General features: G+C 43.3%; 1 protein-coding gene across 1 annotated transcript in view; it reads right to left on the reverse strand.

Annotated features, from left to right (window-relative positions):
• Positions 1-4,998: 4,998 nt before the first annotated feature.
• LOC144691746 (uncharacterized) overlaps positions 4,999-18,102 on the reverse strand; it is a 37,232-nt gene continuing 24,128 nt past the window's right edge. The window contains exon 3 of the mRNA XM_078560163.1: positions 4,999-5,329. Within this exon, the coding sequence (XP_078416289.1) occupies positions 5,104-5,329 (226 nt within the window). The 3' untranslated portion in view covers positions 4,999-5,103. The remainder of the gene's footprint in view (positions 5,330-18,102) is intronic.

An 18,102-nucleotide genomic window follows, 5' to 3' on the forward strand; every position in this document is an offset into this window, starting at 1 on the left:
CCAGTAATCTCATACAATGCATTCCAAATCCTAATACTTACTGTGTAAAAATATTTTGCTTCACATCACCATTGATTCTTATGCCATTCACCTTATATCAGTGTCCCTTTAGTTCTTCACCCTTCTGCCAATGGGAAAAATTTCTCTGCCTACCCTGTCTAGACCCTTCATGATTTTAAGCACCTCTATCAAGTCTCCTCTCATCCTTCTGTTCTCTAAGAACAGCCCCAGCTTCTCCAATCTGCCCATGTAACTAAAGTCCTTCATCTCTAAAATAATTCTCATAAATATTTTCTGCACTATCTCTAAAGCCTTCACATCCTTCCTAAAGTGTGGTGCTCAGAATTGGACACAATACAGTTGAGGCCAAACCATTGTTTCATGAAGATTCATCATAACTTGCTTGATTTTGTGTCCTATGTGTCAATTTGTAAGTCCCAGGATACCGTATGCCTTTTTAATCGCTTTCTCAAACTGCCCTGATACCTTGAACAATTTGTGCATATATATACCCAGATATATGTGTTCCTGTACCCCCTTTAGAATTCCACCCTTTATTTTATACTGCTTCTCCATGTTCCTCCTACCAAAATTTATCACTTTACTTCTCAATAAATTTTATCTGTCATGTGTCTGCCCATTCTACCAGCCTATGTCCTTTTGAAGTCTATCAGTAACCTCCTCACAGTTCACAATACTTCCAAATTTTGTATCGCTGCAAATTTGAAATTGTGCCCCATCGACCCGTAATACTGAGCTCTGGGAAATCCCACTATATACCTTCATCCGGTCTCCAAAACAACCAATCATCATTAACTTCTGTTTCCTTTTGCTCAGCCAACTTCTTATCCATGCTGGCACTGCCCCTTTTATTCCATGAACTTCAACTTTGCTGGCAAGTCTATCATGTGGCACTTTAGCAAACTCCTTTTGGAAGTTCCTGTACACCACATCAACCCTCTCTGTTCTTCAACAAAAAACTCAATCAAGTCAGTTAAGCATGATTTACCTTTAACAAACTTACGCTGGCTTTCCTTAATTAATCCACACTTGACCAATTGACTATTAATTTTGTCTCGAATCATCGTTTCAAACAGTTTTTCCACCACCGTGGTTAAACTGACTGGCCTGTAGTTACTGGTATATCCTTATACCCTTTTTTGAACAATAATGTTAATGTTAGCAATACTCCATTCCTCTTGGCACCACCCTGTATCTAAGGAGGTTTGGAAGATTTTCGTCAATGCCCCGGCAATTTCCTCCCTTACTTCCCTCAGTATCCTTAGATGCATCCCAGCTGGCCCCTTGACTTACCAACTCTAAGGCCTGAATTTTCCCATTGGCGATTTGGGGGCGGGGCCTGCTCGCCGACGGGAAAATGACGCGATGCGGGATGACATCGGGAGGAACCCCCGACGTCATCCCGGTCCATTTAAATCTTTAGGAAGGCGGGCGGACGGCGAAATCAGCTGTCTGCCCGCCTACCTGTCAATGGCCAATTGAGACCATTGACAGGATAATTAACCCAATTAAAGGACCTGCCCGTCCAACCTTAATGTTGGCGGGCAAGCCAGGAGCCCCAGCGGGCTTCTGATAATACATGAAACCTCATCCACTGGCGGGATGAGGTTTCATGTCCATTTTTAAAAACTTTAATAAATTTTATGTGATATTTATTAACATGTCCCATCTCGTGTGACATTATCACATGAGGGGGACATGTTAATAATTTTTTAATTTTTTTCTATTTTTAAAGTCTTTTAGACTGTCACTAATCTCCCTGAGACAGCACTTAGTCTCAGGGAGCAGTGCACTCTTTCACGAGCATGCGTGAAAGAGCGCACTTTGACAGATGGGGAATCCCTCCACCCCCCGCACAGGAAGCGCATAGCGCTTCCCATCAGGCAGGCCGCTGGGCAGACCTTAATTGGCCCGCCCATTCAAAATGGCAGCAGGCCCTGTTTCGGCAGCAGAGTTTGGCTGCCCGCCCACCACTGAGCCGGTGGGGCCCGCCCGTCAACCAAAGGCAAAATTCTGCCCTAAGTACAGCTAACCTTTCTAATATGTCCTCTTTATCAATTTTTAGCCCATTCAGTGTCTCAACTACCTCCACTTTCACTTTTTCCTTCCATCAAAAGGTCAGAAGTGGGGGTGTTCGCTGTTGATTGCACAATGTTCAGCACCATTCGCAACTCCTCAGATACAAGTAACAAGTAACATTTGCACCACACTAGTGCCAAGCAATGACCATCTCCAACCAGAGACAATCTAACCATCTCCCTTTAACATTCAATGGCATTACTATCGCTGAATTCCCAATTATCAACATCCTGGGGGGGGTTTCCATTGACCAGAAACTGAACTGGACCAGCCATATAAATATTGTGGCAACAAGAGCAGGTCAGAGGCTTGGCATCATGAGGCAAGTAACTCACCCCCTGACTCCCCAAAGCCTGTCCACTATCTACAAGGCACAAGTCAGGAGCGTGATGGGATACTTTCCACTTGCCTGCTTGCGTGCATCTCCAACAACACTCAAGGAGCTTGACACCTTCCAGGGCAAAGCAGCCCGCTTGATTGGCACCCCTTCCACAAACATTTACTCTCTCCATCACCGATGCATAGTGTACACCATCTACAAGACGCACTACAGAACTCACCAAGCTCCTTACACAGCATCTTCCAAACCTAGGATCACTATGATCTAGAAGGGCAGAAGACAGATGGGAACACCACTACTTGAAAGTTCCCCTCCAAGTCACTCACCATCCTGACTTGGAAATATATCGCCATTCCTTCACTGTAACTGGGTCAAAATCCTGGAACTCCCTCCCTAACATCATTGTGGGTGTACATACACCACATGGACTGCAGTAGTTCAAGAAGGCAGCTCAACACCGCCTTCTCAAGGGCAATTAGGGATGGGCAATAAATGCTGGCCTATCCAAAGATGCCTACATCCCATCCCATAAATGAGTTTTTTTTTAAATTCTTTGGGAGCATCTTATTTGTTAGTTAAGACAAATGCAAAGTATTCATTTAGTACCTCAGCCATCCTCTCTGTCTCCATGAGTAGATCCACTTTTTGATCCCTAATTGATTCCACCCCTCCTCTTACCGCCCTTTTACTATTTATATGCCAATTGACAACTTTTGATTTCTCTTTTTATGTTAGCTGTCAGGCTCTTCTCATGTTCAATTTTCCCTGAAATGAACACCAAAAAGCTTTTCAAAGAAAAAATTGTCAACCCGTAATGAAGTAGAAACCAAGTAAATAACAGTGTGAGGTTGAACCAGCTGTCTTGGTCCATTTGCACTGGACTCTCCTCACGTTTCTGAACTGTCTGGGTTTCAGATCAAAGAAACAAAAGAACAATTGATATGGCACCTTTCACAAACTCAGGGGGCAGAATTTTGCTGTTAGCGAGCTGGGGGCGGGGCCCACTCGCCAACGCGTAAAATGTTGCAGGATGATGTCGGCGGAACCCCCGATGTCACTCCGCCCCACTTAAATTTTAAGGAAGGCGGGGGCGCAGCAAGATCAGCTGCAGGCCCACTGACCTGTCAATGGCCACTTGAGGCCATTGGCAGGATCATTTAACCAATTGAGGTTGGTGGGCAGTCCAGGAGCCCTGATGGCAAATAGAGAAAACGTGAAACCTCATCCAGCGGTGGGATGAGGTTTCATGTAGGGTTTTAAAAATTATAATAAAGTTGTTCTGTAAATTATGAACATGTCCCAACTCATGTGGCATTGTCACATGAGGGGACATGTAAGGGATTTTTCTTTTCCCTATTTTTAATAGTTTTAAAAGTTGAGGCGATCTCCCTGAGGCTGCACTTAGCCTCAGGGAGATGTGCACTCTTTCGTGCTCATGCACGAAAGAGCCGAATCTCGATTTTAGGGATTCCCCCTGCCCGCACAGTGAGCACATAGCGCTTCCCGGCAGATGTCACACTGGACGGGCCTTAATTGGCCCACCCACGTAAAATTGCAGTGCGGCCCGCTTCACTGGCGGCAATCAGCTCCGCCCCCACCCGCCAGGCAGAAAATTCTGCCCAGGATGTTCCAAGGAGCTATACAGCCAATGAAGTGTTTTTGAAGTGTAGTCATTGTTGTAATGGAGGAAATGCAGCAGCCAATATGCACAGACCAAACTCTGACAATGTGTTTTTTTTATGTTGAGAGATAACCATTGATCAGAACACCACTTCAAAATAGTGCCTTGGAATTGTTTGCATCCACCTGAGATGTGAGCAGGGCCTCTGTTTAGGACCTTACCTGAAAGACAGCACTTCTCCAGTACTACACAGGAGTATCAGCCTAGATTTTAATGTTCAAATCCTGGAATGGGACTAGAAAGCATCGACTTCTGACTGAGAGGCAGGAGGCCACAGCTGACACTGTAGCATTTGAAGTCAATTTGGTCTGACAGTGGATGTATTTTGGTGAACAAAATGGTTGCTGGATTTGAATGACTTTTCCATCAATCCAATGTCTTATTTAGTACTAATGACATATAAAATGAAAAGCATTTCTCTTTCAAATCTGTTTTCACTTTGTATACGGAATAATAAGAATCAATTAGCTTTAAGAACCGAGTAATAGAGGCATGTGTGTGTGAGTGTGGGATTTGTCTGAAGCCTAAAATTTTCTGTTAACTTGAAGGTTCCACACCAGAGACACTGGGCCCATTATTAACTCTGGGTAAGTGAATGGGTTTTGAGTGGATTAAGATTGGACCCACTATGTAGTGTTACCACAAATGGGCTGAATTTGTGCTTTCTACTTTTAGTAATAAATGCATCAGCATATTTGTATGACTTTTTTCAGACTGGTATTTTAAAAGACAATTGGGTTAAGCCTTACTAAGATCGTGGTCAAAAGAATTTGATGTAAGTGTATTTGTTACTAAAGTCACACAATGCAATTTCAACCTACAAACATGTACTATTTAGCATTCCAAGATCCCCTTGAAACATCAGCACATACAGGAATGATTCATAACATGAATATTTTTACTGCAATACCAAGTATGGTGATACAATAGGTTTTCCCCATTCCTGAGAACTGGAACTTTATTACAGTATAAGATAGTCTAATCACGGAATTACTCTGGCAGGAATTACAGTATTATCCAGCTGTGACTGTGGTCCTTCAGAGACTTCAAGGCAGTTCTGTTCATTGTTGATATTTACACTAGCCACATTCCCAATGTCGACTGGCAGTAATGATGAAGCAGCACAGCTGGCCATGTTCACTCCCTGTACTTGACGACCATCGTTCCTGTTAAATTTGTTCGCTGATTTTTTTCGTAAATTGTCATTTCTACAGAATGAAGGAAGATATTCAAGAATTAGGAAGAAATCTAGTTTATCATCATTCTTTGTTTACAGATATGTTTTCAGACATATTACATAGAATGCATTGACTATACAGGAATAGGCCACGGGCCTAACTGGTCCCTGCATGTTTGTGCTCCATGCAGTCTCCTCCCACCCTTCTTTCTTCATCTAGACCTATTCCTTTCTCCCTCATGTATTTATCTAGCTTTTCCATTTATGCATTTATGCTATTCATCTCAATTATTCCTTGAGGTAGCAATTTCCACATTGTACAATGAGATTTTTTTTCTGATTCTGCACCAAGGTGCACTGAATCTCCTGAGCTCAATGAACACTTTAAAATCAGGCAGGTTAGAGCGCACAGATGCCTAAACTCTTATCAATTAATTAAAATGGAGGAAAATCAGGCACATTTCTTTTCAAATATGTGCTACCTGCCCAACTTTCGAATATTCACTGTTTAAGTAACCCAATATATCAGTGTTCGAATCCAGACAAACCTCCCGCTATTTCATTCTATTCTAATTCCATTATGAATAAAAGGAAATAAGGAGTATTTTCAATAATATAATTGAGCTTATGAAGTTTATCTCCTACTATTCCAGCTCACTCAGCTAGTATTCAACTGCATTTAAATAACTCTGTTTAAAATCTATTCATTTAAATCTGGGAAAAGCATTAGGATTGAGGATTAAAGGTATGATTGAAAAGGTTCCACGCTCGAAAAAGACAAACTCTTTCTTGCTTTAGAGAAGAGAAAGTTAATCAGGATACCCCGACTCCTTCTCCTGTGATGGATATGTATATGTCTAGTTAGGATTATTGCACTGGTGTTTGCCACAGCTGATTCGTTGCTCATATGGAAATAATGGCCACTTAATAAGGGGCAGGACTTTCCAGCCCAGCAGCGGTGGGCATCGTCCAATTGACTTCTGGATACTCTCCAAGTTTTCCCGTCCCGCCTGCCATGATGCCGCCGCTGGCGGGACTGGAAAATCCCGGCCAAGGTACCAGTTGATGGTCAGGATCCATGAAAGTCCCAGAATGGAACTGCTATCCCTCTCTATGTCTGTAAGCTATTCCAGTCCTTCAACTCAGATCTCTGTGCTTCTCCAATTCCAACCTCTTACATATACCCAGCTCCCTTCTCCCCACCATACCTTCGACTCCCCGGAATTGCCTCCCTAAACCTTTCCACTTCTCTGTCCGCTTTAGGACATCCCTTAAAGGCCATCTCTTTGATCCAGCTTTTGGTTACCTGTCTTAATGTCACCATATGTGGTTTGGTGTCAAATTATATTTGATAATGCTCCTATGAAGTTCCTTGTTACATTGTATTAGGTTACGGAGATATATAAATGCAGATTGCTGCTGTTGTTGCTCTCATTACTCAAAAGAGGGGGGAAACAATTTCCAAATTATAAAATTGGGAAAATGTTCCCATTCATTAACATGCAAGCTTATTTCAACTTTTTCAGAAGCACTGGGATTTAACAGTCTAATCTAAACACAGAAGTCTCCATTCAACAGTAAATAAATGAATTCATTGTTTGAACTAAACAATCTGGTACCAGTGAATCATTGCCCAATTTTCATTCACTCCAGATTTGAGCACCATCCATTGTGCAGACTATTTAAACCCAGGGGCACTCCAGCATCCCCTTTTGAAGTATCCTAAGTCTGTTAATGGAACAGGGAACTCTTTATGTTCCATGTAGCAAAACTCAGACCCCGAGGTGGCATAGAGTCATGCTGCACTTGTAACTGTTCCAGATCTTACTATTTTACAATTATCTTTAATTATTCATAAAACCTGAAAAATATCCCCAAGCTTCTTTGTGCAATTATTCTATTCTGGCAACTTTTAAAAGCCACAGAATAGTTATAGCAGCAAAGCTCTTATTGAAGTGAAAAATAAAATCCATCGTGAACTGAGTAAAATGCATCTGAGCAGATTTATTGCTTGCTACAGATTGTTTAGTATCATTAAAGCATCGTATCTGAGGACTACTATGGCCCATTTCAACTCAGGTCTTAACAGCTCTACTCCATGAGGCAACTGAACTTAAATGTTCCTGAACATACAAACAAACGAATTAGGAGCAGGAGTAGGTCACTGGGCCCCTCGAGCCTTCTCCACCATTCAACAAGATCGTGGCTCTACTCCCAATAACCTTTCACACGCTTGCTCATCAGTAATCTATTTAGCCCCACCTTAAAGATATTCAAACACTCTGCCTTCACTGCCTTTTGAGAAAGAGAATTCCACAGACTCACAACCCTCTGAGAGAAAAAGTTTTCCTCATCTCTGTCGTAAATGGGTGACCCCTTATTTTTAATGTGACCCTTAGTTCTAGATTCTCCCACAAGAGGAAACATCCTCTTCACATCCACCCTGTTAAGACGATTATCGGGGGTAGGCAGGAATGTGAAGTTGAGGTTAAAATAAGATCAGCCGTGATCTTATTGAATGGCGGAGCAGGCTGGAGGGGTTGAGTGGCCTACTCCTGTTCTTAATTCATATGTTCGTATGTTCTCCAGCAGATACAAGTCCAGCTTATGCAGCCTTTCCTCATAAGACAACCTGCCTATTCCAGGTAATTGTTTAGTAAACCTTCTCTGAACTGCTTCCAACGCATTTACATCCTTTCTTAAATAAGGAGACCTATACTGTACACTACTCCAGATGTGGTCTCACCAATGCCCTGTATAACTGAAGCGGAATCTCCCTACTTTTGTACTCAATTCCCCTCACAACAAACGATAACATTTTGTTGGCTTTCCTAATTACTTGTTGTACCTGCATACTAACTTGTTGCAATTCATGCACTCGGACACCCAGATCCCTCTGCATCTCAGAGCTGGGCAATCTCTCACCATTTAGACAATATGCTTCTTTTTTATTCTTCCAGCCAAAATGGACAACTTCACATTTTCCCACATTATACTCAATTTGCCAGATATTTGCCCACTCACCTAACTATCTATATCCTTTTGTAACCTCCTTAAGTCCTCTTCTCAACTTACTTTCCTACCTAACTTTGTGTCATCAGCAAATTTAGGAACCATAGGCAGAGTTTTGCCCTTGATGGGCGGGCGGGCCCGACCGACTCGATGGCAGGTGGGCAGCCGATCGCCGCTGCTGAAACGGGCCCCGCCACCATTTTAAGTGGGCGGGCCAATTAAGGCCCACCCAGCGGGCCACACAACAGGCGGGGGGGGGATTCCCCAACCGCGCATGCGTGCGAAAGAGCACACATCCACCTGAGGCAAAGTGCTGCCTCAGGGAGATTGCTGAAAGGCACTGAAACATTGAAAATAGAAAATTTTAAAAATCATTAACATGTCCCCCTCATGTGAAAATGTCACACGAGATGGGACATGTTAATGAAATACACAAAAATTTATCACAATTTTATAATTCTGAAATCAAACCTCATCCCTCCACTGGATGAGGTTTGTAAAAAATCACTTACCTGCCTGCCTGTTGGGCCCCGTGCGCCGAGCCAAAGGTCACACAAGGCCCTCAAAATCCTGGTCGATTGAAGAGTTAATGGCCTTAACAAGGCCTTTAATTAATGGCGGGCACGCCTGCCGCTGCATAGTGCACCCGCCGACCAAAACATTGCGATGCCGCACGCTGACATTGGGAAGCTCGCGTGACGTCAGCACGTGACATTTTAAGCGCTGGCGTGCGGACTCCACCACCCGCCCGTCAGCCAGAAGATTCAGCCCCATACCTTTGGTCCATTCATCCAAATCATTTATATAAATTGTAAAAAAACTGAGGGCCCAGCACTGATCCCTGTGGCACACCACTCATTACATCTTGCCAACCAGAAAATGACCCATTTATGCCTATTCTCAATTTCCTGTTAGCTAACCAATCTTCTATCCATGCCAATATGTTACCCCCTATACCATGAGCTTTTATTTTCTGCAATAGCCTTTGATGTGACATCTTATCAAATGCCTTCTGAAAATCTAAGTACAGCACATCCACCAGTTCCCCTTTATCCACAGCAAATGTTGCTTCTTCAAAGAACTCCAATAAATTGGTTAAACATGATTTCCCTTTCACAAAACCATGTTGACTCTGCCTGATTACCTTGAATTTTTCTAAGTGCCCTGCTATAACGTCCTTAATAATTGCTTCTAACATTTTCCCTATGACGGATGTTAAGCTAACTGGCCTGTAGTTTCCTGCTTCCTGTCTCCCTCCCCTTTTGAATAGAGGAGTTACATTTGCTACTTTCCAATCTGATGGAACCTTCCTGAATCTGGTGAATTTTGGAAAATTAAAATCAATGCATCAATTATCTCACTAGCCACTTCCTTTAAGACCCTAATATGAAGTCCATCAGGACTTGGGGACTTGTCAGCCCGCAGTTCCAACAATTGTTAAGTACCATTTCCCCGGTGATTGTAATTTTCTTGAGTTCCTCCCTCCCTTTCAATTCTTGGATTTTACAGCTATTTCTAGGATGTTACCTGTATCCTCTATAGTGAGGAAAGATGCAAAATACCTGTTCAATTCATTTGCCCTCTCCTTATTTTCCATTATTAATTTCCCAGACTCACTTTCTATAGGACCAATGCTCAATTTGTTAACTCTTTTCTCATTTAAATATCTATAGAACTCTTATTTTCTGTCTTTATAGCTAGCTTTCTCTTGTACTCTATTTTTTTCCTCCTTATTAATCTCTTAGGGCAGGATTTTTCAGTCAGCGTACAGGGGCAGGCCCAACATGCCAGCATGTAAAATGACGCACGATGACGTCGGGCGTGCGTCCCAACGTCATCACGCTGTCTCGCAATGTTTCAATCGACGTGCGTGCGCCAGAGTCGGCTGATAATTGATAGGCCTATTAGTGCCATTAGCGAAGTTCCGGTTGCCGGGCAGGCGAAAAGGCCAAGAGGCCTTTATGTTTTTTAGGAAACCTCATCCACGAGCAGCTTGAGGTTTCCTCAAGCTTATACTACTTAAATAAAAAGTTTATATGAAAAATAAAGACATGTCCCATCTCATGTGACATAGTCACATGAGGAGACATGTTTCCTTAAATTTTTAATGTCTGTGAAGAAATTTTTAAAAACTGCTTCAATCTCCCTGAGGCAGCTCTATGCCTCAGGGAGATTGAAGGGCTCTTTCGTGAAAGAGCGCTGGCCCCAACTCTCCCTCCTCACCCCCCCCACCCCCCCCCAACCCGCACAGGAGCGCTACCGCTCGCATATTACACTGGGTGGGCCTCAATTGGCCCACCTGCGTAAAATGGTGATGCGGAGCCGATCGCAGGCAGCGGTCAGCTCCGCGACCACCCCAGCTCGCTCCAGCTGAGCCCGCCTGATGCAGGAAAAACAGGCCTTTGTTATTCTTTGCTGTTCTTTAATATTCTATCCAATCTTCTGACCTGCCACCCACAATCGTATGCTTTTTCTTTAAGTCTGCTACTATCCTTAACTTTTTTAGTTAACCACGGATGATGGGTCCTCCTCTTGGAGTTCTGCTTTCTCGTTGGAATGTATCTATTCTGCTTATTCTGAAATAGCCCCTGAAATGTCTGCTATTGCATCTCTATTGACCTATCCCTTAACCTAAATTGCTCATTCACTTTAGCCAGCTCTGCTTTCATGCCCTCACAATTGCCCTTATTTAAGTTTAAAAGACTAGTCTCAGATCCACTCTTCTCTACCTCAAACTGAATGTAAAATTCAATCATATTATGATCACTGCCACATAGGGGCACCTTCACTCTGAGGTCATTAATTAATGTTAAAGTGGTCATAAAAATGTGAAAGTAGTCATAATAGACTTGGACTTTACAGTCATACTCCTACAGGTAGTCATTCTAAATGGCCTAAGGTACCAATTTATTTATCTGTAACCCACTTTAAATGGACTTCCCCCTCTTCTGGTGCTGCAATGGATGATGTCATACAGCAGTGCTGCATCTTCCCCCTCAGAAGCAGTAGCTTACACCTTGGTTGCAGAGATGCTGCCAGGAATCCACCCTACGTAAGGCCTGAGGAGAAAACTGGGACGAGGTGAGTTTTGTGAGGGGCGAAAGTCCCACCCCAGTTCTCTTGTGGTGAGATGGGAAAAACTCAGACCAGTGAGTACATAACAATACTTCAAAGTAATTCATTACGTAAAAAAATTATAAGTTCTTCAAAAAGTTACTGAGAGATATCAGTGCTATACTGATAAAGTGCTGCACTATTGGCGGTGTTGTCCTTGAATGAAATATTAAACTGAGTTTGCCTGTTCAAGTGAATGCAAAATATTCCATAGCAATATTCAAAGGGCAGGGGTGTTCTCCCAGTCTCCTGGATAATATTTATTGCTCAGCCAGCATCACTGAAACAGATTACCGTCTTATTTAGAACACATAGAAACTAGGAACAGGAGTGAGCTATTTGGCCCTTCGAGCCCGCTCCACCATGCAATATGATCACGGCTGATCCTCTATCTCAACGCCATATTCCCGTTTTCTCTCCATACCCCTTAATGCCCCTAATATCCAAAAATTTATCAATTTCTTTCTTGAATATATTCAGTGACCTGGCCTCCACAGCCTTCTATGGTAGAGAATTCAACAGGTTGACCATCCTCTGGGTGAAGAAATTTTTCCTCATCTCAGTCCTAAATGGCCTTCCCCGTATCCTAAGACAATGGCCCCTGGTTCTAGACTTCCCAACTAGGGGAAACATCCTCCCAGCATCCAGTCTGTCTAGCCCTGTTAGAACTTTATACATTTCAATCAGATCCCCTCTCATTCTTCTAAACTCCAGCGAATACAGGCCCAGTCGAACCAATCCCTCCTCAAAAGATTGTCCTGCCATCCCCGGTAGCAGCCCAGTGAACCTTCGCTGCACTCCCTCTATGGCAAGTATATCCTTTCTTAGGTAGGGAGACCAAAACTGCATGCAATATTCCAGGAGTGGTCTCACCAAGGCCCTGTATAACTGTGGTAAGACATCCCTACTTCTGAACTCAAATCCTCTTGCAATGAAGGCCAATGTACCATTTGCCTTCCTAATTGCTTGCTGCACCTGCCTTTTTACTTTCATTGACTGGTGTACAAGGACATCCAGATCCCTTTGTACATCCACATTTCCCAATATATCACCATTTAACTAATACTCTGCCTTTCTGTTTTTCACACCAAAGCGTATAACTTCACATTTATACACGTTATACCGTATCTGCCATGTGTTTGCCCACACACACAACTTGTCTAAATCACCATGAAGCCTCCTTCCATCCTCCTCACAACTCACAACCCTGCCCAGTTTGTGTCATCAGCAAATTTGGAAATATTGCATTTGGTTCCCTCATCCATGTCATTTATATATATCGTGAATAGCTGGGGCCCAAGCACTAATCCCTGCGGTACACCACTAGTCACTGTCTACCACCCGGAAAAAGCCCCATTTATTCCCACTCTCTGTTTTCGGTCTGTCAACTAATTCCCAATCCATGACAATATATTACCCCCAAGCCCATGAGCTCCAATTCTTCCCACTAGCCACTTATGTGGGACCTTATCAAAAGTCTTCTTGAAATCCAAATATACCACATCCACTGGTTCTCCCTTATTTATTCTATCAGTTACATCCTCAAAAAACTCCAGTAGATTAGCTAAGCATGATTTCCCTTTCGTAAACCCATGCTGACTTTGTCTAATCCCATTAATGCTTTCCAAGTGTTCTGTTACCACGTCTTTTTTAATCGACTCTAGCATTTTCCCCACTACTGATGTTAGACTAACTGGTCTGTAATTCTCGCTTTTTTGTCTACCTCCTTTTTTAAATATTGGAATTACATTTCCACCCTCCAATCTGTAGGAACTGCTCCAGAGTCTATAGAATTTTGGAAGATGACCACCAATGCATCCAATATTTCCAGGGCCATTTCCGTTAGTACTCTGGGGTATAGATTATCAGGACCTGGGGATTTTTGAGCCTTTAACCCCATTAATTTCTCTAGCATCATTTTTTTACTAATACTGATATTCTTCAATTCCTCCCTCTCACTAGACCCTTGGTTCCCTAATATTTCTGGGAAATTATTTGTGTCCTCTTTTGTGAAGACAGAACCAAAATATGTGTTCAATTCTTCTGCCATTTCTTTGTTCCCCATTATAATTTCCCCCGTTTCTGACTGTAGGGGACCTACGTTTGTCTTCGCTAATCTTTTTCTCTTCACACATTTATAGAAGCTTTTAGAGTCAGTTTTTATGTTCCTTGCAAGTTTACTCTCATACTCCATTTTCCCCTTCTTGATCAATCTTTTTGTCCACTTATACCGAATTCTAAACTGCTCCCAATCCTCAGGCTTGCTGCTTTTTCTGGCAATTTTATATGTCTCCTTTTTAGATCTAATACTATCCCTAATTTCTTTTGTAAGCCATGGTTGAGCCACCTTTCCTGTTTTATTTTTGCTCCAGACAGGAATGAATAGTTGTTGTTAATTCATGCATAAGTTCCTTAAATATTAGCAATTGCCTATCCACTGTCAACCCTTTTAGTAAGGTTCCTCAATCCATCATTGCCAACTTGTGCCTCATACCCTCATAGTTCCCTTTATTTAGATTCAGGACCCTAGTTTCGGATTCAACTTCTTCACTCTCCATCCGAATGAACAATTCTATCATTTTATGGTCGCTCTTCCCTAACAAGATTGTTAATTAATCTTTTCTCATTGCGCAATACCCAGCCTAGGATAGCCTGCTCTCTAGTTGGTTTCTCAACGTATTGGTCGAAAAAACCATCACGTACACACTCCAGGAAATCCTCCTCCACAGTATTATTGCTAGTTTGGTTTGTCCAATCTATATGTAGATTAAAGTCACTCATGATTACAGTTGTGCCCTTATTGTGTGCATCTCTAATTTCCTGCTTAATGCTTTCCCTTACATCTCCATTGCTGTTTGGGGGCCTATAGACAGCCCCCACCAACGTTTTCTGCCCCTTAGTGTTTCTTATCTCCACTCAAACAGATTCAACATCATGATTTTCCAAGCCAATAGCCTTCCTCACTATTGCATTGATTTCCTCCTTTACTAACAATGCTAGCCCACCTCCTTTCCCTATTTATCTGTCCTTCCTAAATATTGACTACTCCTGGATGTTCAGTTCCCATCCTTGGTCACCCTGCAGCCATACCTCCATATTGTAACTGTATCATGACCGTTTATATCTATTTGTGCTGTTAATTCATCTACCTTATTGCAAATGCTCCACGCATTAAGATACAATGCCTTTAGACTTGTCTTTTTAACCTTGTTAGTCATCTTAGCTTTATTTTGCACTATGACCCCATTTGTCTTTTGCCCTTGTTTTTTCTGCTTTCCATTTTTGCTTCTTACTTTTCTGTCTTTCATTTCTATCCTTGTTTCCCCCTCCTGTCTCCCTGCTCATGTTCCCATCCCCTTGCCATTCTAGTTTAAACCATCCCCGACCGCACTAGCAAACACCACCACCCCCCACCCCGCCCCCGAGGACATTGGTCCCAGTCCTGCCCAGATGCAACCCGTCCCACTTATACTGGTCCCACCTTCCACAGAACCAGTCCCAATGTCCCAGGAATCTGAATCTCTCCCCGCTGCACCATTTCTTCAGCCACATATTCATCTGATAAATCTTGTTATTTCTACTCTCACTAGCATATGGCACTGGTAGTAATCCTGAGATTACTACCATTGAGGTCCTACTTTTTAATTTACGTCCTAACTCCCTATATTCAGCTTGTAGGACATCATCCCTTTTTTCACCTATGTCGTTGGTACCAATAAGTATCACAAACACTGGCTGTTCACTCTTCCCTTCAGAATGTCCTGCAGCCTCTCCGAAACATCCTTGACCCTGGCACCAGGGAGGCAACATACCATCCTGATGTCTCTTTTGCGGCCACAGAAATGTTTGTCTGTTCCCCTTATTATTGAATCCCCTATCACTATAGCCCCGCCACTCTTCTTCCTCCCCTCTTGTACAGCAGAGCCACCCGTGGTGCCATGGACTTGGCTCCAGCTGCTTTCCCCTGAGAAGTTGTCTCCCCCGACAGTATCCAAAACAGTATACCTGTTAGAGAGGGATTGGCCACAGGGGACTCCTGTACTACCTGCCTTCCTCTACTCTGCCTGTTGGTCACCCATCCCCTTTCTGCCTGTTGAGTCTTTACCTATGGTGTGACCACCTCACCAAATGTGTCCACGATAATCTCAGCATCACAGATGCTCCACAGTGAATCCACCTGCAGCTCCAGCTCTGAAATGCGGTTAGCCAGTAGCTGCAGCTGGACACACTTCCTGCACACGTGGCCGCCAGAGACACTGGACGTATCCATGACTTCCCACATAATGCAGGATGAGCATATGACGGGTGCAAGCTCTGCTGCCCATGACTTCCCTTTAGATTAAGCTCATTAGTTACTCCCTTTAAAGAATACTAATTATGACAGGGGTCTTTTTCCACTCCAAACATTCCCACTACAGTCCAAAGTCCTCACCTAATTTTGTTTAAGCTAATAGACTGCAGTAGTTTAATTAGTAGAAAAAGTAGAAGTAGAAGTACTCACCTGACCCTACTTACCAATCAGCTGCCTCCCCTGTATCGCGTCACTTTTTGAATCATGACATCACTTCGAACTCCACCGCCTGAAGGTCCTGAAGGTACGCCTCTCTTCTCCTCTCCGGGCTCGGCCTCTGTTTTTCGTGCCGTTTTATACCATTCATGCTGGTCTCTCCTGTCTGGTCAGCCCCGAGTCTCCCTGGAACTCTCGCTCTATCCTCGCGCCGCTTTCAGCCCAAGTCTCCTCCGAACTCTCGCTCTGTCCTCGCGCCGCCTTCAGCCCCAAGTCCAGCTCCCGCTCCTTTTAAATCTCCGCTCTCTCAGTTCCCGCTCTTTTTAGATCTTTGCTCTGACTCTCGGCTCCCACTCTTTTTAAATCTTACCAAGGCCGCCGCTCCTCTCGCACTGCCTCCCGGTCCTGCTCTGGATCTTATTGCTTTTCTCATTCTGTTCATAATTTGTTTGAATTTGAAACGTAGTCATTGGTTTGATATAGGAAATGCAGCAGTCCATTTTTGCACAGCAGTGGCCCACAAACAGCAATGAGATATGTGACCAGGTGATCTGTTTTAATGGCTTTGCCTGAGAGAGAAATGCTGGATAGAATAGCAGGAGAACTGCCCTGTTCTTTTTTGAAATGTATAATTGTAACTGTTATGTGTAACTGAGAAACTGGATGAGGCCTCAGTTAAATAACTCAACTGAAATACAACATCTCCAACCTGCTCACCTAGAGTGCACAGTCACTTTATTGTAGCTTGAACCCATGGCCTTCTGACTCAGAAGATGAGAGTGCTACCTCAAAGCTAAGGTTGACACACTATCAGTGCTCAAAATCTTTTGAGCAAGTTACATTTATGTAACACTTTTATTGCAGTAAAACACCAGGGCACTTAAGAGAGTAAAATCAATGAAAACACCGAACCACAGAAGGAGCTATCAAGACAGTTAACCAAAAGCTTGATCAAAGAGGTAATAGGTTTTAAGGAGCATCTTAAAATAGAATAGAGAGGTAGAGAGGCGGAGAAGCTTAGGGAGGGAATGCCAGAGCTTATGGCCAAAGTAGCTGAAAACATAGCCACCGTTGGTGCAGCAATTAAAAACGGGGATAAACAAAAGGCCAGAAATGGAAGAGCACATAGGTCTCGAAGGCTTGTAGGGTTGGAGGTGATAGGGAGGGGCAAAACCATGGAGGGATTTGGAAACAAGGATGAAGATCTTAAAATTGAGGTGTTGCTTAACCGGGATCCAGTGATATATTTGGAGATGGGTCAATGAGATTTGGTGTGAGTTAAGCTGCAGGCTGCAGAATTTGGATGGGCACAGATTTAATTGGGGTGGAAGCTGGGAGGCCAGCCAGGACAGCGTGGGAATTGTCAAATCTAGAGGTGACAAAAGCATGGATGTGGGTTTCAGTAGCAGCTGAGCTGGGGCAAGCTTGGGATAGAGTAACAGAGGCAGAAATAAGCAATCTTGGTTATGGTGCAGGTCTGTGATTGGAATTTCATCTTGGCATCAAACACAACACCAAGGTTGTGAACTATCTTACTCAGCTTAAGAAAGTGACGCCAACATCCCATGAACAAATAAAATCAGTGCATATGATTCCATATAATTCTTTGGCTACATTTTGAAAGTGAAGAATGGTAGTTCCACCCAGCTGGATGACGGAACAGAGGCATTGGAGGAGGATGGTGTTGTCAATTGCTTTGAAGTTTGCAGATAGCTTGAGGAGGATGAGAAGGACTAATGTGTGTATAGCAGGGTGCCTGGGGGTTAGAACCATAGAACACTACAGCACAGAAAACAGGCCATTCGGCCCTTCTAGTCTGTGCCGAAATATTATTCCGCTAGTCCCATTGACCTGCACCTAGTCCATAGTGTTTTTTTCACTAACTCTGGTGAACAGATGGGAAGGAAGAAGGATACCTCCTATGTATAAAAACAAAAAACTACTGCGGATGCTGGAAATCCAAAACAAAAACAGAATTATCTGGAAAAACTCAGCAGATCTGGCTGCATGCTGCCAGACCTGCTGATATTTTCCAGGTAATTCTGTTTTTGTTTTACCTCCTATGTACATCAGGGGGCAACCCCCAAGATGTTTCTCACTCCCGCCTCCCCCCCCACCTAATTTTATTGTCTATCCCACCTACCTTCAAAGCCTGACCCACCCAACCCCCG

Source organism: Cetorhinus maximus, chromosome 16 (genome assembly GCF_964194155.1).
Source record: "Cetorhinus maximus chromosome 16, sCetMax3.hap1.1, whole genome shotgun sequence".
Lineage (NCBI taxonomy): Eukaryota > Metazoa > Chordata > Chondrichthyes > Lamniformes > Cetorhinidae > Cetorhinus > Cetorhinus maximus.